The 25,368-nt window shown below is 38.2% G+C and overlaps 1 protein-coding gene across 3 annotated transcripts; it reads right to left on the reverse strand.

Annotated features, from left to right (window-relative positions):
- Positions 1-4,896: 4,896 nt before the first annotated feature.
- LOC105270057 (probable GPI-anchored adhesin-like protein PGA55) lies at positions 4,897-25,368 on the reverse strand. Of its 3 annotated transcripts, none has more exons than XM_011310742.1 (12): positions 23,864-25,368; positions 19,318-19,390; positions 19,103-19,143; positions 17,635-17,793; positions 16,188-17,427; positions 15,855-16,123; positions 14,018-14,258; positions 10,133-10,327; positions 9,406-9,468; positions 8,888-9,156; positions 8,291-8,339; positions 5,849-5,930 (listed from the first exon to the last, which is right to left on the reverse strand). In XM_011310742.1, exons 1-11 carry the CDS (start codon positions 25,365-25,367, stop codon positions 8,293-8,295), a joined length of 4,101 nt encoding a protein of 1,366 aa, XP_011309044.1. In that variant the 5' UTR covers position 25,368; the 3' UTR covers positions 5,849-5,930; positions 8,291-8,292. The 3 variants fall into 3 exon arrangements, with proteins under 3 accessions (XP_011309043.1, XP_011309044.1, XP_011309046.1); XM_011310744.1 differs by lacking the exon at positions 5,849-5,930 and adding an exon at positions 6,620-6,688; XM_011310741.1 differs by lacking the exons at positions 8,291-8,339; positions 17,635-17,793 and adding an exon at positions 6,471-6,688 and having other exon boundaries at positions 4,897-5,930.

The raw sequence follows: 25,368 nt of genomic DNA on the forward strand, positions 1-25,368 counted from the left end.
GGGACGTTGACCTGTGGGCCGTTGCCCTGTGGGAAGTAGCTCTGTTGGCCGTAGCCGGGTGGGAAGTAGCTCTGTTGACCGTAGCCCTGTTGGCCGTAGCCCTGTAGGCCGTTGCCCTGTCGGCCGTTACCTAGTTGACCGTTGCCCTGTTGGCCATAGCCGGGTAGGAAGTAACCCTGTTGGCCGTAGCCGGGTGGGAAGTAGCCCTGTTGGCCGTAGCCGGGTGGGAAGTAGCCCTGTTGGCCGTAGGCGGGTGGAAAGTAGCCCTGTTGGCCATAGCCGGGTTGGAGGTAGCCCTGTTGACCGTTGCCCTGTGGGCTGTTGCCCTGTTGGCCGTTGCCGGCAAGTCGTGGATGATTTGTAGTACTCTTCGCTGCAATTCGGAATGGACTTGTCAGAATTTTTCCCTTTGTAATTAAGCCGGCCCCAATAGCCTGGCCAGTCGTCTGAGCAAAGGTCCTCGTTTTATCTATTTTGTCCTCGAGACGTTTGCCATTCTCATTGATGGTTTCCTTGAAAGGGGCCCACCATTTGCTGGAACATTCAGTGGAAACAAATGTCTAAACCAACTTTGAAGTGATTTCTTCCACTGATTCTTTCAATGCCAGAAACGTCAGACAAAATGTGCATGGATTTTCAAAGGCCTAATTAATGAGGCAATTGCTTCATTTGTAATTGAATTGGCAAATATTTTCAGATAATTATTTATCATTTTCAATTCACCTGTTTAAGTCGTTCAAGTTGGTGAGGCCACCATTAGCTTCGTCTACCTTGTTTGCGTAGTCGATTGGTGATCTAATAATGCCTGTAATTAACCTAACAGATGAGTTTCCACTATCAATCGCCGCTTGAGCAGCTGCACCAGCTTTATTAATGACGTTCCTAATAAAACCTGTATTCTCATCGCGAACAGCCTGAAAACTATTTGCTATCCTTTCCGCAAAACTGTTAGGATTTAAGCCGCCCTATAAATGCAATCGATTACGTAGATTAAAAATTTGTTAATACATCTTCCAAATAATTGCTACATCTCCATTTTTACCAACAGTTCATTGAAATAAATTTAAGGAACTGTTCGTAAAAATTGAAAGTATAAATAAAGGACGTATTTGGACTTTGAATCTTTGAAATTGAGAAATCGAGATTAAGCTGTTGGACTTGTACAAATAGGGGATATTCTATAGATGAGAAGTATTGAAATGTTTTGATATTTAAATGGGAATAAATAATATTTTGTATTTCTTACCAACAAATTGTATTGAGGTGCGGCCTGGACGACTGAGCAGACAAGAAGTCCAAGACACAGAACTTTGAAAGCCATACCTATTTTCAACGTGTATTCCCTTGTTCGATGAACAATGGTAGAATATTTCTGGAATAGTCGTGGTCCCTTTTTATACCGAATAGCGTCAGGTTTTTTTTGCCAGTGACTCGAGACATTTGTACAAACAATGATCTACGTCTTAAAAAATTTTATTTTTCGGATTAATTTGAATAACCGAGTATCAAGGATTTCAGAATAATTGAATAAAGCCAGTTGTCTTCACGTTTCGCTTGTTTGGATAGTTGCCGATACGTGTATCGATAGATAATGAAAATCTGTTTTCTGAATTCGTTGCCGGAGAAAAATGAAAATGTTTGTTCATTGAGTATTAATCTTAATTTTTCATGTATTCCTTCTTTATTGTCTTCATTTTTATTTTCTTACTTTTGTAAATCTTCTTGTTTCATTATGACGACGGTTGGTTGGTAATAAAATAATAATAAGTTGGTACTAAAATTGTGGCTTTGAAATTCGGGGATTGAAGTCTTCAGTCGAGAATACCGGGGCCGAAGGACAAAAGGAACTAGTGAAATGCGGGAAAAATTTTTATTCCCTGAATTCTCCGTTTCGAATGAATTATCGAGCCAAAAATAGTCGCAAACAAATTCTTCACTGTGCGAAATAGATGTGATTTGATTTGAAGGCAGTGGGAGAAGGTTATGTAATTTTTTTTAATGTTCAAAGTTTTCAGCTGGAACTGTCATATGATCGGTCCAACCGCCGCCATCTTGAGAGTACCTTGCAGGAGAGGGAGAGGGAATGAAAGTAAAAAAAACAATTCCACAATTTTTACTCTTCCGATCGCCTTTGCAGAAAAATGTTTAAGTCACGCATTGAAAAATATAAAATAGATCATAAAATACGCCTCAATTATCATGAATGAATATTAAAATTCTCGAGTGAAGAAATAATTCAACAATGACTTTATGAATTTTTGCCTGATGATTGAACAAATCACCGTTGCATAAATAGCCAATTGAAATACACCTTTGACATTCGAGAAAATTCCATATCCTTGACAAGAAGATTAGCCAAACGTTTTTCACAATCACTTGGCAAGGACTCACGTTTTACCGTATGATCGAATGAAGTGCTCAAGTGGCTCCTTGTTTTTTTTTCCTTTTTTTCCATGTAATTGTGTATCGGTATCTGAAAAATAGTCATTATCGGATATCTAATCTTTAACCGGCGACAGATCGCTGGTTTTCGATGTGTAACAGCTGCTTCCGAGACGTCGGAGGTCACCGAATTTATGATTTACTCTCGAACTCGCGTGCGTCACAATAGCTACGCACTTCAAATATTTTCGATAATGATAGTTCTATTTTAACGATGAATTTAAAAAAATATCTTTTTGGTATTGAAATGCCATTGAAAAAAAAATTATTTTCTCCGCCATTTTGACTCTCTGAAAGGCGGTCGACAAAATGGCGGCCACATGTTATATTGATATTTTATTGATAGTCTTCGATAATAAAAAATAAACCAAAAATTCATTTTTCATCGATAAATACCCTTTATTCGATCGGAGTAACATTTATTCTTACTTAAAGCATAGTATTCGTAAACTTACAAATATCGTAGATTTTTGCTTTCATTTTTTTCGAGTTTATTTCGTTTTCTTCCCATATAAATAGCAACAATCAATTAATGGAGAAAATTAACATGAAACAGTGTCTAAGAATTAATAAAAAATTCAAGTGATGATTTTGCATTGTGGATCTCTATTCGCTTGTTTTTTTTTTTGAATTGATAAAAAGGCAATTCGAAGCAAAATATTGAAAATAATCTGTTATAATAACAATAGAGAATAAAAAAATGTAAATTGACGTATCAGTTGTCATTAAGGTATCAATTAATAATTCATTTGTTCCTTTCTTTTAGATCTATTCAATTTTCTCACTACACGGTGCTGATTAAAGTACATTATTTATTCACTAATTAATTCTTCTCATAAATCTCATTGATTCGTCAATAATTTATCTCATTTTTTCCGTTTTTCGTTTTAAAATTGTCAAGTATTTTCGCATCCATGGAAATAATTAAGTCTCTCTAATACTGTATTTACATTATCACTTGCTAATTAGTGGTAAAAATTATTCAATACTTCGAATGTTTTGTATTATTTTCACACGAGTCATTCTATTTTTATTCACCTTTTTCTTCTGGACATGATAATTATTAGATTAGAAATGAACACACGAATTGTAAATGAATGAATTTATAATTTGTTGAGATTTTCCGTTTAATTTTCTATTTTTCAAATGCATCGAATTTTTTTTTATTTCGTTTTCTCATTACGACTAGTGACATTTTGTTGTATACATTATTTATTATCCTCGGAATGTCTTCAGTTTTGTTCATTATTGCAGTTGAATATTTTCGTGGGGCTCCAAGCGGTCGTTATTTACAGGAGATATTCTTCTTGAATTTTATTTTCTTCTTTTTTTTTCATTTTTTTGCACATCCAAGTCAGTGGAATCTTACAGATTAAAACAAGTATTTTTTCGGTTTACAGTCTTTCCTTTACCATACGACAATAGCGTATTGTTTTTATAATTATTTAGTCTGCGCATCATGTCGAATAATTTTTTCATCAAATAAAATGAGTCCCTCATATTTATTAATTTTCTTGCCCCACACTGTATTTTTATCAAAAAAAATTCGGATGTATTGAAAATAAAACAAACAAAAATTACTTCTTCAAAAATAATCATAATTACCTTTTCCGCGTATTCTGCCATTTTCTAATTGAATAATTGACTGAAAAAAAATTATTTAAACGTTTCACGTTATCCATTCCCTGGCAATTACTCAAGCGATGATTTTCTTCACATACAGAGGACATTTTTTCCGCAAACTATTGGATTTAAATTCCCCGATAATTGAATAAAACCAGAAATGATGCACAGACTATTCCTCTGATTTTATCATCATTTCCTTCTCGACACGTGCCTCATTCATCCTCAAATACCACAATAAACAAATGTACAAACATCGTATACTGATGCAATATCTTCCGCACAAATAATAATAACAATATAATAATTGTTAAAAAAAACAAGAGAAAAATCTAGAGATCGTTGAATCACAAATGTTAAAACTCCCTGAACTCCCTAAAATACAGGATAAAATTGAAAAATAATAAATCAACTGATTAATCATCACTAATTAATAAATTGCACATTAATTAATATCAATACTGAACATTTTCTCTATTGAGCCATTGTTACCTAAAGAAAGATTTCTATTAATTTTATGTTTTTTTTTTGGCATTAATAAATTCGACTTTTGTCATCACCTGGAAATGATGACCTTAAAATTATCCTCACCCTTTCAATTAAAATTGATATTTCCACATATTAATTAGATCATTTAAAATTACTCAATTTATATACAGACTATGGACAAAAATTAATTTACTCTAATTACTTTATCATTTAGTATTTAATTGTGGGAGGCGCTTAAATAATTACTATAATTAACAGTGAAGGATTAATTTTTCTCTATTCGATTTTTGTTTTTAATCTTTAATATTTAAAATTTTTTTTTCAATAGCTATTGGGTTCTCGATCAATATCGAAATATTTTCAATAATAAATGATAACTTTAGTTGATTATTCTTCTGATGAATATTTATCGGTAGATCAACGATTATCAAGCGGACAGGGGAGGGGATTGAGCGGATATACATCACTAAGCGTAATAGAAATTTTTTTTTTAATTTTTACAGATTTAGATCGTGAGAAATTGACGACAAGAATTTCTCTCGATTCGTGATTTTTTTTTCCCCTTTCTTTGGTGTTGGACCGATTATTTACAAATTAGGGATTCCCAGGACTGAGGATTTCTGGGAATTTTTTAATCACTTGAGTATTTACAATTGCATCGTCGTCTTGAGATTTTTCATCAGTTGTTTATTTACTGTTGATCACTTTTTCAACTTTCCGAACTGGAGAAAGTTTTTTTTTTCTGGATTGAGTCGAGATATAGAAAATTGCTGGGAATTCAATTAAATCTAATTTTGAAAAATCGATTTATATCGATAACTATCGAGTTGAGATAAAAAAGTTGGAGGACTTTTTTCTAGTTGATTAAATTTTATCAGAAAATCAATATTTATCGGGATCAGTCGATTTTTGGAAAAATAATTGGAAAGAGCCGATTTTTTTTTCGGATGCTGTCATTTTTTTTTTGGCAAATACCCGAAAATATGAACTTCCAACATTTTTCTAGGTCCCTAAGAATTCTCACAGTCATGTGGATTTAATCAATAATATACCCTTGAAATTTAAATGATTTTCCTACTTTATCCACGTGACTGATGGTCTCAGATGGGCGTTGGCAGAACTGTGAAGTCCTGCAATGCAGTTTTAACAGTCTCGTATGTTGGACGATTTGTTTCATCAGCGCAGTATCCATCAGGGGTACAAAGTGTTTGTAATTTTGTCAGATAACTGTCGAAATTTTCATGTCCCATTTTCTCAGGTGGACCGCCAGGGGCGCTAGGTATTCTCACGTGCTCCAGAAAAGTTATCATGTTGTCACGAAGTGATTGATAATAATCAGTGAGATGATTGTTTCGCTGGGCAATCACCGTTGTTTCCTGGACACAAAAAAAATTATTTTTTCATTAATTTCCCACCCCCAATTGTTGAAATTCTTCAAAAAATCGCTAGTGATGTTTACCAACTGAGGGATGTTTCTATTGATTTTGGAGAGAGCTAGGGAAATCCCTGGGTGTGATTTACATTTTCAACAATCGACTTCAGAATTTTTTCATTATCATTATCAAATTTCCTTAACTCTCTCATGGCACCCTCATCGCTTCCAACTTCCTTTTCACTCCATAATGCAATGAATGACTAAATATATCTACAAGTTTCATCAATTTTTCCCTATTCAACAATTGTCCGATTTTTGATGACCACCAATCAGTGAACCAGGGGAATCCCCCGACCAGCAGTTGGTGCAGTGATGCAAGAAATTTTCTGAATTATTTACAATCGATAAAAAAAAATTGATGAAACGATCGACAATCGGTCAAGAGACTGCCAAAAAATATTCCGATAACCGTCCGATTGATGATAGACAAGAATCTATTATTACCGGCGGAGTAATCCACAGGACGTGGGTGCATCCTTACCTTGTCCCCTTGCTTCAGATGATTCTCCATAGCTGTAACTTCTGAGCGCAGACGCATTACCTGCGACTCAACTCGCGCATTTTCTCTCTGTAATTCAGTGATTTCAGCTTCCAATGTATACAGATCCTCGCCCTGACCACCAGGTACAATGTTACCGCTTGTGCTTCCCTGACCCGCACCCAACGCACCACCCTGAGCCGGACCACCGGTGTCCACTCCTAAAGTACACAATCCCCTTTTTTTAAACAATACTCCGGGTAGAATGACCCAATGCTATTTGTTTAACTCTCATTTTTTGACATCTGTGCGAAAAGTGCTACTTTACGGACGCTGATCGATCCCATAAAAATCACTTCTCATCCCAGGATTAAGTTAATGTAAATGGGCGCTCATTTTTGGTTAGTGCCGGCGAAAAAATTAATTAGAATTGGTATGTGGTTATCGAAAAATATGAGCATCGGTAGTAAAATCTAGTTTTTCGGACGAGCCAAATTTCCTCATATATTGTCACAACCTTGACCATAAAATTCTCGCATGATCAGGGATTACTATTATTTAAATGACCATAAAAACCGATTATAGAATCCCTCCAAAAATCTGTTCTGCCACCCGTTCAAGAGATATTTCACGAGTTTAGCGAGTTCCTAGGCCATAAAGTTTGCCCAGCGGCCATCAAATAAAAAACGAGATGAGATACAAAAAATCTATTCTCCTAATAGCTATGACCTGATTTTACGAGCAAGACCGTAAATTGAAAATATTGCTCACTACTAGGACTCACTTCACCCTTATCCATAAAGTGCCACTTTAAATCCTAGTGATGAAAAACAATTTGCCCCGCACATTTCTGATAAAAATACTATCAAATACAGTCCGAATCATCAATCATTCGCGTCAGATCGGAACTCTAAATACCGTTGCAGTAAAACGCAGCTTTACAGCCGCTAGAAAAAATTATTCAAATAAATAAACAATAAATGACACCTCTCTGGTAGTTATTTTAGAAAATAAATCAATCACTGGAGTTGAAAATCTACATTTCCGTTTGTTTAAAAAAATGTCATCCGCTGCTTGATAATATCCGCTTTACGGCCTCGGCCCTAAAACAGCACTTTTCACACCGATGCGAAATAAATATGAATTTTCAATAACAAATCAGTCTCTAAGCAATTTAGACCTCTGCTGTGTACTTAAAGAGTGCGAGGGATTAAAATGAAGAGAGAAAAAATGGTAAAAAAAATGAGGCGTGTTGCGTAACACGAAATGCTAGCAATAAGGGGAACAGGAGTGAGGGATTTTGCAACACAAGAACACGTAAGTTTCCACAGCGAGTTGGGTCAAAGTAAATCGATTTCGTTCACGTGTGTACTAACGATTTGATTAAAAATAAAAAAATATACTTTATTTTTTCACCTTCACGGACTCTCCGCTGTATCAAATAAATCATAACGTGTACGTATGCCAAGTCGCTGCGAAAGGAATATTTTAATTGATCTTTTCTGTCGGGGGAAGGGATTTTCTTCGAGGATTATTTTCTTATTTTTAATTTTCATAAGCATTTTTTCATGTTTTCAAGGAAGTGATATTTTTCTGTCAAATATGGATCAGCGTGAGGTGCCATCATACCAGATAAATTGAAATACGAAACAGTGGCTTCGAGTGTTGTTATTTTTATCGACAACACTCGAAAATTAATAACACTCGTGTGGTAAAAAAAAATATTTCCATTTTACACCGATTAAAAAACACACAGAAAGAACAAAAAAATGAGAAAAAAAAAAATGTATGTTTTCGTTGAATTTGAACTTTCAGACCCTTACCTTCAAAAGTAAATGTGCTCCTCAACAGGAAACGACAGGAAAGGAGGACCTGTTATCGTCAATCCCCAAGAATAAATCAGAATTAACATTAATTTCACTTTTTTCGTCTTTCTTTTTCTCTGTTTTTAGCTTCTTCTTTTTTCAAATGCTTTATCAATGTTTTTTTTCTCTTTTCTTCACAACTACTTCACTATTTCTCTTTTACATAATTGCACTATTTCTTTATTGCTGCTGCGACGCTCCTGAAAATTGGACGAAAGAAAATCGAAAAGAAAGAGAAACAAAAAAAATAATACACAGTGGGAAAAACATTGTCGCGGTAGAACAATGAAAGAATAAAGAACATAAATAAATGTATTTTTTGAACTTCTTGTTGATTGGAAAATTGGAAGAAAATAATATTTTCCATTGGTATGACAGCACATCATTGCGGTGGAGAGAGAAAGGACAGCATTTATGTTGGCATAGCACTCGAATAAAAAAAAAATAGTTATACTCTATGAAATTTGAACGAGATCGATTTTTTTCGTGTAATTTTGACCCAGATTTTTTTTTTTCTTTAGGGTTAATTGTTAATTTTTCATTTTCATTCCTCACCGGTGATTCCTTTGCTGTACATGCTAGTCATGTCCTCGAATTTTGGTTTTCTCAAGGTGTTGCCGGCCATTGGACAGCCCGAGAGAGATCTGTGGGTTGAGAATGAGCCGTTTACGTGACCAATACCGTCGCATCCTGGGGTGGGACAATTTACACCCTCGAATTTCATAGCTGTTGCCGCTGCCACTGCTGCTTTGTGCTGTTCAACTGTACCACCGGACTCTAGCACTCGGAGTTTATTTCGATTAGCTATCGGACACCCAGACGCACTGAAATCAAATATAAATATTTATTTAAATTATAAAATACCATTACTCCTTTCGGTAATTATTCCCATTGAAATGCGAATTTTTTATGGAAAATTTTCTCCAGATTTCAATTTTTCTAGTATTTTTTGATTTATATAATATTCATAAATTTATAGTATTTTTTTAAATGAAAAATGGAGTTGTATGGAGGAAATAATTTCCACCCCGAGTATCCGCAAGTGGTTAAGAAAAATAATAAAACTGATTTACCTTCTGTGAGACAGGAATTTACCAGTGGCATGTCCTGATCCATCACAACCAGGAATTGGACACCTGTAGTTTCACGGTAATAATCGTCATCATCATCACGTGACAGTTGATGGGTGAAGGAAGAAGCGTGAAACGAGGAGAAACGACATATTAGTCAGTGTCTTTGCTCGTTGAGGGATGGAGGGTGGTTTGGGATTTAACTCGGGTTAAATTCTATCTCTCGAGGTTTCAATGCAAAAGGGTTTCTTGTTGAATTGAGGGGGTTGAAAGGTGGTGGAATAACACTAGCTTGACTGTCGAATCAGACACACGTTGCGTGCTACCGTAAACAGGGATGAAATGGGAATTGGATCGATTTAATTATTCACCTCTGAAATGCGCGATCAACGAAAACCGAGAATTTGAAAAATTGATTTTTCCCGCCCTGATTATGAATTTTATCACGCATTTAAATATTCCGTTGATTCGATAGAATTTTCACTGCCAGGGAAATTTCTCCATTTTTTTTTTACTCAATCCCGTTTATTTCAGTGGTTAATTACTTTTTAGAATTTTTTTTTTTTTGGAAGTCAGAGTGTGAGAAAGTGGAAGAATAAATATTGTTGATATGAATATTGATATTTTTTAAATGTAAGGTGGAAAATTAGATATTTCCCTGGCTCTCCGAAGCCACAATCACCTACCCCCTGATGATCATTTATTTTTCAGAGATATTTACAAAGAATACCTGAGCGGTTCAGAGTCCTGTCCGTCTCTTGGTTTACTCTTGGGTTTGTTCGCCCTTGGACAACCGGAGAGACTTCTGTGGGAGCTGTAGTTGCCTGTAACGTGTCCAGAGCCATCGCATCCTGGGGTCGGGCACTTCAGCTCCTGTGAGTGCGCCTGAATCTGGGAACGATCCGCTCTCGGACAGCCCGAGAGACTGAAAAATAATCGTTGCAATTTTTTTTTTTTTCATTATCAATTTTCTCCGCGGCTTTGAGAGTCCTGGGTGAATTTCGGTTTTTGATAATTGAAGAATCGAAACTCCAATTGTTCATGGATTTGTTATATTATTTGCTATCGGAGTTTGGGAATTCCCGATTTATGAAATTTGAGAATTCATAATTCCATGAAATCCATGTCGGTAATTCATACTTCAATTTTTACAGAACAAGTAACACTTTTTATTAAATTTCATTTCGCCCGGTGATTAAAAAATTAAATTTCAATGCTCTCTGTCCTATAATTTTTTTTGAATTTTTCCCTCCGCGCATACGATTTTCCCGCGTCAGGATGATATAAATTCAAATTTCCTGCAGGCGAATTTCGTTGTCTTTCTCCACTTAATGCCAAAATATTCACCGATTGATACAATCGCCCCGGCATGTGGTCATTGACATACAGCTCACTACAATGCTGCCCACGAGAGGCATTTGGCGGAAAAAAAAAATTGGAAAAACCGCGCAGCAATTCAGGAAATTGATTTTGTTGATGAGTTTTTTGGAAAATGTCATGATTTCCAGGGGTCGGGCTCCAATAAACAGATCAATTGATAAAGATACGTCGTTCCACATGAACTAGACATTTCAGGGAATAGAAAGAGGACACAGATACGAGATAAATATGACAACTAGAAAAATTGACTCCATGAACACGTGCGGTTCAATAAAAAAGAAAAAAAAAAATACTGACGGCTTTCCACATTCGTGCGAAGGACTAAATTCAAGTTTTGCAATAATAAAAGGTTTACAACTAGATAAACCACCCCGTAATCACGGAAATAATTAATTCTCCAAGTAAATAAAAACCCCACATGCTTCCGTAATTTATCAATTAATGATTTATTAATAATCAATAATATTTTATCTGCTGTATAATTAATGATTGGGAGTGACTAATAATTTATTAATTAATCCCCTCGATAATTTTCTCTCACATAATATATAATCAACAATTGCCAATTTGTTAACTATATACCAGATGAAATTAATTTATTATTAATAAATCGTTGGTTGAATGGCAAAATCATGTGGATTAATTTTTTGGAGTGCCATTTTATTAGATAATTAATTATTTTCCGGGTAACGAGACGGTCAGACGGCGGAGAAAATCATTTCCGGGGTAATTTACGATTTTTTAATTTGGCCTTGCCTTCTGTGGGTAGCGTAGTTCCCCGAGATATGACCCATGCCGTCGCAGGTGGAAGTGGGGCACTGTATGAGCTCCTTGCCGTCGCGGCCACGGGGGACTGATGACCGAGGTGACAGACTCAAAGAGTGACGTCGTATACTGCACACCGAACATGTAATAATTGTTTTTTTTTTGTACGATATGTCCATGATTAATTTATGCCACAAATTGACAAAAATTTTTTTAAACTATTTTGTGAAATCAATATATCGATATATTGAATTTGTTCCATTCATATTCTAAAAGGGACACGCCTGACACAATCGATTATCTCGAAAATCTCGAAATGATGGAGCCACCTGTCCTTATTGGTCCGCCTGAAGTGGCGCGAGATTACAAAGTCGTAACTCTTTTGCAGAAATAGACATAAAAAAAGAATAAACATCGTTCAAAGATCCCGAGGTCTTAATTTGAGATTGCAATGTTTGAACGCCGATGTCCCTCAAAATAATTCCAAAAAACATCGGGCCGCCACAAGAATAAACATAACCTTGATATTTATTAATCCCGCCATTTTTTCCCGCAAAAATTTCTCTCGTTCCGCGACTAGAAATCTCTCAACGTTAATAACCTCAAAACTGTACTCTAACCTAAAAATTGTACATAACTCCAGAGATGGTACAAATTACCCGAAAAAGTATGAGATACGTGGTTAGATTGTGGAGAGTTTGACTCCACTTTAGCGAGACCATGGGAGAGGAATGAGGGAGAGGTTATAGAGACTCGTCTGAAGCCCTCAATGACCCTCGAGTGGGCACGCGATATTGCCCTCCCACCTTGAGAGAATCCACTAGGAAGCCTCTTCTTGAGTGCAATCACGCGCATATATATGTGCCTCTTAGGGGGTCCTGGAGAAATCGTCTGGGAACATTCTGGAGACTATATACTCCATAAGTGGACAGAATTCATTTTTTATCCTATCTCCGTCTACGAATTCTGATAAGCAACATGAAGTTGTATTCTATCAAAACAAATTAATCGAAATATATCGAAATTCAATGATCACCAAAATCTGAATCAAAAAAATTATGAGTCAATACATAATTGGAGTAATGGATTAAATAATCGAATGGATTAAAAAAAATCAATTGTAACGAATGGAAAATAAATAATTATTGGATAATAATTGAGTACGCTTATTGACTATTGAAGAATTTGAAAAGACCGCTTATTTTTATCGGCAAACTTCACGCGATCGACCGACCAATCAGAACGAAGCATCCGAAGTTTCGATATAAAACAACTTCACACTGCTTAATCGTTTCAAGTCGGGGATTCCCATCCGTTAAAAATGATGAACGATTTGGAGATGTGGGTTTGAACCATAGAAATCGGATTTAACGAAGTGGGAAGGTTAGGGGTGCCAATAAATGTCGAAAGGAGGAATACAGAGCCGTAATATGGTTACGCGAAAACTCTGGTATATTAGGTGGTTTATATTGGCTCGGGCCATTAATAACGTTGAAGTATCGTTTCTATATCGACTTTATGGTAGAAGGGGAAACCACCGGAGGCGTATGCTGGCAAACTCCCTTTCATGCCAAAGGTATTTCACGGAAAACAATTACGGAAATTCACAAGGGGCTTTTCTATGCTCTAGCCTCGACACTTTTCCACGATTCAAATGATTTACAAGTTACAATTGATAATTGGAGCTGACGATTTGGACAAATTCATCAACACTTCAGTCCCCCATCAATTCAACATTTTCCTTTTCTCTGTAAACAATTAAATTTCGTTTAGCAATGTCCCCTGTCAATTTATATTTATTCGATCATTCAATTGTTCTTCCAATTGAGCTAGCCTAGCCACTTGAGATGCTTGAGATATATTATCTCGAATTCTCTTTGTGAGATATAGACATGAGACATGCAGCGCAAGTTTTTTTTTCAACACTCCAAATTATAAAGTTCTCATTAATTCAATTTATCCTCAGCACAACAGTTAATACGATTCCCTTTTCCATAATCCACTGCGGTAGCAACTGATTATATACCCTAAACTCCTCAAGCTGAACCATTCACAGCTTTATCCCACCACCCTCTCTAACCCATCTTCTTCTTCAAACCCGGTATTCCACCGTTATATACCATAGAGCTTTGCGTCAATTAGAATAAGGTTGGCACTTTCGCCAACGAAGAGTAATTACTTTAATTAACAAAATTGGATGCACGAGTGAGGGCAACGATGATTGTAGGATTTTGCCGCAGGTTAATTCGTGAGAATTGATGGAATCGATTGAAAATTTTTATTTCAATCTCAATTTTCTATTTCGATTTCAGGTATCAGTGATTGTTGAGGAAATCAATTTCTGTAAATTTCTTTTTTCATCAAAAAATTTCAGGAATTCTGGATTTGATGGGTTAATATTCTGCTGTCCTGCTGCAACTATTGAATAAATTTTCAAGGTACATTGAGATGAAGTGGAAGTTAGACTCACCTGTCGTCTTTTCCTGATGACTTGTCGAGACCGCTGATCGTGTGCTGCGGTGGTGGCATGCTGTAGCAAGGCGCTGGGCTGTAGCCAGTGGGAATTTGATAGCTTGATGTTACTGGTCCACCTGGATAGCTACCAGTGCAGTTGTAGCCAGCTGTTGGGTACGGGGTGTAGGTGTTGCCGGGGTATTCCGGTTGGACACCCGTCATGCCGTAGCCAGGATGTGGACTCATCGGCCCATACGCTGATACAGCAACAGAAAACACTTCTTCATTAAATTAAATAATAATTTTTTCAATTGCAACAATTATATCTGTTAATTCCGTCTTCAATGAGTGAGATCTCAACAATTTCGGTAATTTTTCAAGTTAAATGAAAGGTTATCTTATTTTTCCGCCATTTTGGGTAGTACAAAGGCCATCCACAAAATGGCGGAGTATACCGGGTATCCCCTTTAGCCCCGGAGATCTCTCGATAGAAAAATAATATGTAAAAATGGCAGGGAATTATAAATTATAATCGATTACTTTTTGGAGAACAAAGGGTGATCTGTACTCTGACATTCACCCAAAAAATGTACTCCCAAAAAAATTCCCATTGTTCGATAATAAATTTTTCTCAAAACCAAGTATCATGTTGGCTCATTGAATACAGGAATAGAATGGTATGAGTTGAAACGTTGGTAGCAATGGCGTCGACGTTTCCCCGTTGTACGTCGAAATGTTTCAATTTCAATAACTACTCCCCCGGCGTACGTCCAGTCACGAGTAAAAGGCGAGTGAGACAGTTGAATTTTGGTACAATGTATTGCTAAAAGCAAGGATAGATGTATACCGAGTACTCGAGTGAATGAGAGAGATGAAACGAGTTGGACGTACGACGGCTACTTTTCCATGGCTTGTACTCGAGCTACGAAATATTGATAATTAACAATGGATCCAGTCCTGGGGAAATGTTAACGTTATATATTATATTCCGGTGCTTTTGGAATGCATGTGCACATGAATACGTTAGTACGTGGATGAAAAGTGGTTGTGGTAGAGGTATGAGTTTGATGGTCTCAATGTGGCGGATGTGTATTTGGCGAGAGCCAACGAAATGAGTCTGGTTTTGGGGATGAGGGGTGGTATGGGGCTTGATAGAGGGTGAGTTTTGAGGTGAGAGAGGGTGGTTACTCTATTACCAAGGACCGTGTACCGTTCAGCCGAATTTTTATTCGACGCTTGTAACTGGCCGCCCGGTCAGGCCCCAGGGAGACTTCATGCGTTAGGTTTTTTTTTTTTTATTATTATTTTTTTTAATCCAGATCTCCCCCTCTTTGTTCTGTTCTGTTTCCATTCGTTGAAAATTTTTTTCACCTCCAGTGCCCCCGGGGCACGACTCTGTATCACTTTTTCATTTCGATTTTCTACTTATGAGTTTTTTCGAGTTATCCCTGGGGATGGGGGATTTCCGGTTTTCATCAGGCGATTCATAACGCTGCACCGCTCATTAGTTTGAGAGATCCTCGGGGGGATGGGGGGTGGTGATTATTAATGGGTTGATTATTATTGGAATTATTTTGTGGGTCCATTCAGGGAGATGTCAATTCAAGATCGCGTTCCTTTATCTAATGAATAATTATTTCGAAAATAACTTGGAGTTGATGAGATCGGTAACCGCTACGTATGATGCAAGTGGAGAATTGTTCTGAACAATTGAATTAATCCACCATTTTGAATCAATTAGATAAATGCCTTGAAGGATGGATATTTTTGCCGTCGGTAGACGTGCCTTCCGATTAATGAAGTTAATTACATGCAACAATTAAGATAGAACTCCAAGAATAATCTTGACTCACCAGTTGGATCTCTGTACGCGTCCATGTAATGCGAGACACCGCTGTCGGGTGTGCTCTCTCGGCTGTAAGCAGCCGCGTGAACACCTGGTGGTGGAAAGCCGACGGGCCTGATACCAGGACCACCGCTGAAATTGACGGGTTCGTTGGCAGTTGAGAAGTCAACGGGTTCTGTCTGCTCCTCGATTGGTCGAGGAGCTGGAAAGGGTGGACCAACAGCTACAGGTACAGCATCGCCATGGGATGTTGGATACTGGGGACTTGGTGCACCGCTGAACAGGTAAATCGATTATCATTATGGGTACAAGTGAATAATCAATGAACAGAGTCACTCACCTGTGAAGCCTGTTGACACTGAGATCCAGAGTTTGTCCCTGTGGACTCGGCACCTGTGGACTTGCAGTTAGATGAGGACTAGCAGCAGCTTGAGGACTTCCACCAACAGTTTGACCACCACCGTACTGGGGGCTGAGACTGTTGGATCCATATGGTGGTGCTTGTGGACTCGTCGATGTGACGCTTGACGTCGACAAATCCATGACAGAACCACCGGGTGATGTGGGTGGTCCACCCTTGGGCATCTGAACGCACTTGACATCCTCGGACTTGATCATTACACCGGTAGCTGCTGCCATAGCCATCTGGTGTTGCTGTACAGCCGCAGCTTCTTGTTGGTACACTCTCTCCTGCTCGTCAGCTGTCATTCCAGTCTGTCCAAGGTAATACATGTTAGCTCTTGTGTGGAGCTGCTGCTGTTGCTGCTGTGCCTGTTGACTCTGAAAGGGTCCACAGCTCTGGCTGTCATATCTATCGTAGCCAGAACCGGTACCTGGATCGTAGGGTCGATGATTAGCTACACTCGAGACATTGTCGTAGCCGCGAGCAGCGCCAACATCGTTGGAATACGTCACAACTGGTCTAGCTATTCCGTTGCTTGTCTGATGCATGTAGGCACGGTGCTCAGCACTTCTGTGATGATAGATATCCTCGCTCGTTGTTGCCACAGCTGCCATCATCGATGGCTCGTAAGGTGATCGCTGTGACATCTGGTGCGTCATTCTCGTGTCCTCCACCATCGTCATGGGATACGTTACTGTTGGCTGCATCGGTAACACGTGGTGGCTCGGATGCTGGGTTGGATGGTGAATTGTGCCAATCGATCTTGAACCCATGTCCAAGGATGACATTGACGAGGAATTCGAGTCCTGATTCATGTATGAGTCGTATGTCTGTCGGGGTGGTGGTGGTGGTGGTGGTGAATTCACACGACAGGATGATGTATCCTCGGTCTTTGGGACTAGTAGCTCGGAATTTCTCGGTGGTAGTGCGCTGCAACAGGTCGTCGGTGGTGATACCTCCGTTTTTGGAGTTATTTTTGATGAACTACGGGGATTCTGGTCCTCCGGGGTCTTCGGTGGCTTCACGTGGAGACCCGGTGTCTTGTAGTAATCGTACGTCGGTGATGTGACAACTGGTTTTGATTCGGTGGCTTGTGACGAGTAGATCGAATAGCCTTTGATGTCCATAGAACCTGGGAGTAGGTTCGTGCTTATGAACTCTGGGGGAATCCCCGACACTGGAGAATGAGAACAATCGTGAGATTCGCGGCGGGGGAGGGGGAAGAGGGACCAATGGATAGATTTGGGAATATCGTGGAAAGACCGCGGGGATCAATGCGAGGTCATTGGTCATATTTGGAAACGGAAGTGTCGCGCGCTATCCATTGGCGGGAAATTCAAATTTAAGGTGAACCTAAATGATTTTTGTGGGATTTGAGCGTTACCTTGGGCCCTGTGACGGGCCTCACGTGCTGCTTGCTTATTGGCTGCAGCAACGGGACAACCTGACAAGCTTCTATGGGTATTCCGATTGGAGCTTACGTGCCCACGACCATTACAACCCGGTGTTGGACACTTCAGTATTGTCTCATGCAGCGCCAGAACTGTCGAGAACCCAGGCAATTACCGAGAGGCTATTATTGTTATTGCTAATTCACCAGAATCCATTTTTCATGATTTTTATATCAAATCGTATTCATTTTATTGTATCACCACGCGCGGGAGGTACAAGTGAAACAGAAATGATTTTTCACAGATAAATACGAGAAGAAAATTAATGAGAGGTAAATAAAACAGTTTAATCAGACTTAGACAGACGTTCACGGAAAAAATAAACATAAATGTGTAAATAACAGTAAGAATAATATATCCAGCGGGTAGAGAGTGTTTCACCAATGAGTAAGGAGAAAATAATCCGGAGGAGGTACGTGAAAAGTTGATTAATTTATCATACTTTTTTATTTAATTGAATTAGATTGTTATAAGAAAAAAATAAAAATGAGGAGAAAATTTGTATTTTCTCTTGCGGATTTTCTCGGCTTGCGACGGCTACTGCGGCGACGTCACTAATTGGACAGCAAAGAGTTACTAATTGCGCCTTCAATTTGTTTTTAATATAATTTTTTCACCGCGATTTCTTCTCTCTCGATTCCCCACCGTACGAGTAATTATTATTCTAATTGAATTGCCCCGAAAAAAAAACCGTCGGTAAAAAAAATTATCCTATTTGTTTATTTATCTTTATCTTATTTATCTTTATCTCATTGATTCTGGCGTATGGGCACATGCAGTCTCGGTAATTCGTCTCGGGATCTCGAAGCTCATGAGAAAAAAAAAAATTGAATTTCAATTGTGTGAACCTAGTTCATTAATTAGCTACTGAAAATAACGGAAAATATGCGATAATAATTTTTTCTTCTGTACCTGGTACTGAAAATTGTTCAAATGAAATATTTCATTTTGCTCTATTATTGATGAGGTGAAGTGAACTAAAAAATAATAAAGCTCTCTACCCCGCAGAAAAAAAAATATATGAAAAATTAAAGCAGAAATTAATGAGTTCTCCAAACAGACAGACAATACACATTAAATTTTTAATTCGGAAATAATGATAAATGAATTATGAACATACTAACGCACATACACTCCCACGCGGTGCAATTTTTCATGTTTTTTTTTGTTTCTCAATAATTCAGTAGTTGAGGAAAGGCAAATGCTCCAGATTATTTCAGTAATTGTTGATAACTAGCTCTGAGAATAACCAGCAGTAATCTATCTGTACATTATTATTATTATTATTTAAATTCTCAACTATTGAACACTTGACTAAAAGCGCAAGGTGTAATACTCGTGAAAAAGAAAATCAAATTGATGCAAAAAATTACACAATTGAAAAAATAAAATATTACTCACTCTCAGGTGTGAGTTTATCCTTTCTGGGACATCCGGAGAGGCTGAAAAAATATAAAGGATACAATAAAATTTCCGGGTGATGGATGAACTCGCGGTTGAGCTAGGGTAATTTCATCGATGTGCAAGTGGAAACGATTTGAACCCTCTGGCGTGTTATGGGGTACGGATTTGAGCGTTGAAAGCGGTCTGTTAATTACCGATAATTGGTGCCTCACCTGCGATGGTGCGAGTACAGTCCAGTTACGTGACCTTGACCAGTGCAACCCGGGGTTGGGCACTTGTTGCCCTCTGGAACACAAAGCAGTGAGGGTTTCAATTTTTCATTCATTCGTAATTTATGGATTACGATTTATTTATGAATGAACAGATTTTTCATCAATATTTGAAAATCACCGGTCAAGATGTTACAGTATTTGTTAATAAAATTTATCCATTATTTATAATTTTTAATCCAAATTATAAATGAATAATTGAATTAAAAATTCCATTTACTGAATTAATTGCAGTATTTTATTTTAGTTGAAGGAAAATTGAAGAGGAATTGTTGTAAATAATTATTATTCTTGCACAGAGCGTAATTTGTCTTTTTTTTTTAATCGTAATGAAAAATATTTTGAAATATATCTGAAAAATATATTTATTCCCTGCGTGAGTTTTTGCAGTCGGTCGATAACAACTGCCCATGAATTGTTAATGTATAAAAATTATTTTAAAAAAATTGCAGGGATGCCACATTTTTTTTTTCCCACCCACAGAGCGATATTTTGCCCGTGGAAAAGAATATCTTTTTATTCCTATTCTCGTGGTGTCAATGTCTTTGGCAGGTTGAGAAGCTGTCGTGGGAGTTAACATAATAGGAACAGCATTGGAGAACGTCAGGGGAACAATCCGAATAGCAAGTGAGTATTGATTACAAAATATCGGGGAATGGAGGGGAAAAAAAAATGGTACTGACCGCAAGTACGTATTTCTCGTGAGCGATTACATGTCACTACTACCGACCCTTTACACTTTTTTTTTCTCACGGTAAATCAATCGTGTAAATTGAAAAAGAAATATTTTGAAATTCGGTTGCGGTTGAATAAATAATTGCGTCAATTTATAATTTTATTCTGTGAATAAATAAACGAGAAATCAAGATTAAATTAAAAATAGAAAAATTGAATAAGAAAACAACAGTTTTATAAAAAAAAAATTATACTTCAAAAAACAAAAATTCAAAAAAAAAATTTCCGAAACAAATTTTCAAAAAATTTTTTTACCGATTTTTTTTTCAAAAAAAAAAATTTTTTAACGCTCTAGAAATTTTTTGGAAATTTGGAAAAAATATTCCGATTACAATTTTTTTATCCGGGGTACGACAGAAAGTGGGGAATATATAAATTTTTTTTTTGCGTGGGATTTTTTTTTCGTTGGAAAGTACACTTTTATAAACTTGGTCGTGCGGTAATCCCACAAGGCCTTATCCACCGATCCCCATCCCCCATTCACCCCATCCCTTATTGAGCTGAACGTTAGAAACGACCGCTCCATGACGGCAAAACTTCATCAGACTGTCATTTTGCGTTGGAGAGATCGGATCCCTGCTTAGTTGCAGCCTCTTTCGCTTCTGTATCCATATCCCTTACCAATCAACCCCCTGCCAACCCCCTCTAACCCTCAACCACCCCCCGTCCTCACCCCTTGCGGCAAATTGGATTACGATACGTGACGTCGTTAGCAGGTTTTAGTTGATTTAAGTAATTTCATCTGCAGTTTTGTAATTACTTTTTTCAAATTTTAATTAGACCCGCAACAGATTTTAATTACGCTGACAATTTTTCCTAACAGCGGAGGGGTGAAATTTTTGGAAAATCCTGTGAGTCGATTAATCCCGTGATCTAGTATTTTTTGGATTTTTAAAGACATGGGGAATTTTTTAAATGAAGAGGAAAAAAATTATCTAGAAAATTCGCATAATGATTTCTTTGAAGTTCCGAATTGGGATCGGTAATTTCGCGAAAAAAAAAATTCTAAATCTTCCAAAAGGCGCGGACCTGCTGCCCCGATTTTTTCCAGGGGTCGAAGGAAGTCCCTCACCCCCCGAAAAAAAAAAACCCCCAACAAAACCGAATCCTCTCTTTCCGGTGCAGGCAGAGGTGCGGAATTAATAAATTAGCCGTAAGGTCGACAAAAAAAAAAAGAAATCTAAAAACCCGGAGGATCAACTCCAACCCTCTCCAGCGAGGGTAATGGTTCCGGTCAACAAAATGAATACCGGCACGCGCCGTATTCCCCCCCTTTTTTTTTCCACCCCCGTACGTCTGAATAGACTTGTAACGAGCTGGACCTTCTTTTTTCCCCCATCTACCCCAAAAGTGAGAAGAAGAGGCAGATAAACCCCTGAAAACCGAGAAAAGGGTTGGAAAAAACAGCGATAGAAAAAAAAAAAAAATTGGAGTGAGGGTTGCACTGAGTTGTTGAGTACCGGTTTTATTTTTATTTTTCCTTCGCTTTTTGGTGGAGAGAAAAAAAGAGGGGAAGAATACACGAGGGGGTGGATTTGGCCGAGTGTGTAATTGTGTTACCTCGTAGCCATTTTATGCGAGGGTCAACCATGGGAAACCAAGAGGTGTACGTAAACACCGGTGTGGGGTGGAAGGGGGTGGAATGGGGGTGGAATTGTGTTATTCATTCGACGGACGAGTGAACAGTGAATTTATTACCGTATCACGTTAATATCCATCTTCTATTATCGGGATTATCGCTCCTCAATTTTCCATTCCTTTTTTTCATAATTTATTTTTTTTTTTATCTTAGGGGGAGTTGTCTCTTACGAGAAGATTTTTTCGTTGGGGTTGTGGAATAAAATTCTCAGGGGTAATAATATAAAATTCAAAAATTGATTTAAATATCATTTCTGTCTCAAAAAATCCAGGAAATTCATTTATAAAAAATAACCGATCGCCGATCTCTCTTGATTATTTAAATTTTGTCGTTGGGGTTGTGAAATAAAATTCTCAGGGGTAATAATAAAAAATTGCATAACAATCAAAAATTCAAAAAATCATTTAAATATAATTTCTCTCCCAAAAAATGCATTAAATTAATTTATAAAAAATAACCGATCACCGATCTCTCTTGATTATTTAAATTTTGTCGTTGGGGTTGTGAAATAAAATTCTCAGGGGTAATAATAAAAAATTGCAGAATAATCAAAAATTCAAAAATTCAAAAATTCAAAAAATCATTTAAATATAATTTCTCTCAAAAAATCCATTAAATTAATTTATAAAAAATAACCGAGCGTCGATCTCTCTTGATTATTTTCCTCATATCTCAATTTACCTTTTTTCATTGACACAAAGGTTTCGCCACAAAAGGCCGCAACGGATTTCCCGATAGTAGATTTTATGGCGTGTCAACACGCTCGGTTTTTAGGGAAGTGGTAAAACGAGAGTAAAAGAGATGGAGTTGTCCGGTACACGCAATCACGTAAGAAAAATCCAAGGCTTTCTCTTATTTCTATTTTTACTGCATCACGAAAGATTTTTGTTGGTAGCGGGAAAAAAAAAAAAGAGGACGGCACGTTAATCCTGGTTACGCTCACGCCTTCGGATGTACCGTAATCTGAGAGATTAAACCTTTCATGAAAAACCATAAATATTTAATTTTTAAATTTCCCTGGAATGAAAAAAGGAGAAAAATTCCCCCATAATTTCCAGAGAGAAAATAAAAATTTTTCTGACCGTCGAATGAGATTCGTAATTCGTTCCTCTCACATCTAATCAACCGAAAAAAAAACCCTGTCAACCCCCAGCCACACACCAACAGTAACGTTAACGTTAAGGGGCTAATGAAGGTACTGATGGGTGAATTTTCCGAGTAATAATAAGGCCCTCTCATTCCACCCTGTGAAGAAAACCAAGGGACAGAAAGTCATTCTGCTATGCTAGTCACGTTTCCATGCGCTGACAGCTGTGGCTTATACGTATGACGGCGGTATCACCCCAGAATTTCATGTCGCGTCAAAATCTACCTTTAATACCCCCGGAATGCACTCCACCCCCTCATCATACGATTTAGCCGCGAAACGGGCTAATCCGAGGTGATAAAATGCCACGGAGAGGATCAAAAAAATCACCGAGAGCTCCATCACCAAAGAACTACGAAAGCATCAGTAACTTGGTACTCTTTATTTTTCTGGAATTTATCCTACTCGGTATTTATTAAACTGAATGAAAGGGTTCTAGATTGGCCCGCCGGTTGGTAAAGACCCCACGAGATAAGAGAGCCTTGATTTTGCCCATTTGAGTCATCGCTTCCATCCCCTTCTCTGGCTTTTCGTAATTATTGATTTTCCAAACTGCTTTTCTCCCCTTTCTAACTTTATACAAGCATTCGCAGGAAAGGTCCAGGACGAACGAGAAAGCGGGTCTTTGTCCCTTCGCTGCTCCCTCATTTCATTCACATGTGATGTCAATAAACCTTTTTTTTTTTCGAAAGGGAGAGGGGACAGAGGAAGCAGGAAGAAGAGTGGCGATAGTACAGCTGAATAGCTAGCGAAATTCTTGGATGGTTGTGTTGTCAGATAAGTCCAACGTTACTATCTATTCCTCTCATACTTGGAAATTATCTACCTGTCAGGAAGTTGGAAGTGCTTGAAGAGGTGATGAGGAAAAATAATGTGATAAGTACCGGTAACCGTTATTTAAACCCAATTGCTGAGATAACACCCACTGACAATTAAAATAATTCTGATTAATGAAAAAGGATCATCACCTCTGCCAATACTGGACGGTGACATGGATATGCCAGGACGATTGCCATCGAAATTTCTCTCCTGTATCTTCATAACATCCTGACCACCAGACGTCGTTGATATATCACCAACGGCTGTTGTCGTTGTTGTTGTATTCGTGGTAACGCAACTAGCTGTACATCCATTTATACCATCGCTACCATTTTTAGAACTTGCGTAACTACTGGTGGAACTATTACTTCCACTAGAGCTGCTGACCGCAGTGACACTAACAACTCCCTCCCTTGTGATATCTTGTATAGCACTAGCTGCTCTGGAGCCAAGACCAGCTGGCTGTAGAATCGTGTATTGCTTGGAGGTGTTGATATCGGGACTGGCAGGTGGTGGTAATCCAGTTGGTTGTTTCGTTGGTGATAATTTTGTGGCAGCCTGGCTCTGATGGTGATCCTCCTTCGGTGATTTCAACTGTAGGAGGGATACGGAGGTATTCTTCTCTTCGCTGGAGGGCGGTATCATCGGTTGTGGCACTGGCATCACTGGTCCTGGCACTGGTGTGGGAAAACCTACGAATGTTGCTGATGCTGGATAAGGACCAATTGGTGGACTTGATGTTGATGCTGATGGTGTTCTACACACTGGCTTTGTGTGATCTGTATTCGGTGGTCTGAAGGCTGATGATGAGTACGATGTCGTTGACGTTGGTGAGAACAGGTGTCTACCAGATGGTGATGATGATAATCCTTTAATGGTTCTGTCTTTGGTCTTGTCATCTGACCGTTGGTCTCGCTCGTCGTCCTTCTCCACGAGTGGATCAGACATGTCGATCTCCAGTTCATTAGATGAATCGTCAACGAGTTCGTTGAAGTCCGGTGGATCGTAGCGAGAGTATTTCTCATTCGGCAATCGTTCCACTCTGTCCTTCAGACTTCTGCTTTTCAAAGTATTCTGGACAGGACAATCTGCCTCCATTTTCATACCATCGATATCCTTTTTCGCCTTCATCTGCTGAGGCCTCACCTGCTGGAACGATCTTCTGTCCTGACCGCGGAAGGTTATCACGTCTTTCAATGAACATCCTGTCTCGTTGCTCGTTGTTGATGATGTTGATACAGAGCATGGTGACAGTTTTGGGGTGTCTTTCTTCTCCTCGAAGAGATTCTCAAAGTTTGACTCGTAGCGATCGTCATCGGAACCACCACGTTGGTACAAACCACCACTTGGTCCTGGCCAACTTCCCGATAAGCTCTTCAACGCTGCCTCAGTCTCTCTGATCAGTGTCTCATCGTCCTCCGGTTCTTCCGAATTTTTACAAGCTTTTCGCGCTGGACTACCACAATTACTCGACGCAAACACACGTTTCTTCTGCGGCAACATTGTCTTGTCACTCTCCGATTGTTTTCTCATACTGATATCATCGTCACGCACACTTTTTCTTCTTCTCTTCAGGGCAGCATCCGATAATTCCATATCTTGAGAATTACTCATCTGTTGTTTTTTACCATTCAGTGATGATGTGTGTTGCATT

The sequence above is a fragment of the Fopius arisanus genome, unplaced genomic scaffold (assembly GCF_000806365.1).
Source record: "Fopius arisanus strain USDA-PBARC FA_bdor unplaced genomic scaffold, ASM80636v1 scaffold00077, whole genome shotgun sequence".
In the NCBI taxonomy this organism is placed as follows: Eukaryota; Metazoa; Arthropoda; class Insecta; order Hymenoptera; family Braconidae; genus Fopius; species Fopius arisanus.

What these genes read in the sequence shown, in the direction of transcription:
- LOC105270057 (XM_011310741.1), bottom strand. Translation starts at nt 25,367, where the DNA reads ATGCAACACACATCATCACTGAATGGTAAAAAACAACAGATGAGTAAT. An exon ending in CTGTACTCGCACCATCGCAG is followed by an intron (nt 19,144 to 19,317) that starts GTGAGGCACCAA and finishes ATATTTTTTCAG; the next exon opens with CCTCTCCGGATGTCCCAGAA. An exon ending in ATCTGAAGCAAGGGGACAAG is followed by an intron (nt 5,931 to 6,470) that starts GTAAGGATGCAC and finishes TTTTGTGTCCAG; the next exon opens with GAAACAACGGTGATTGCCCA.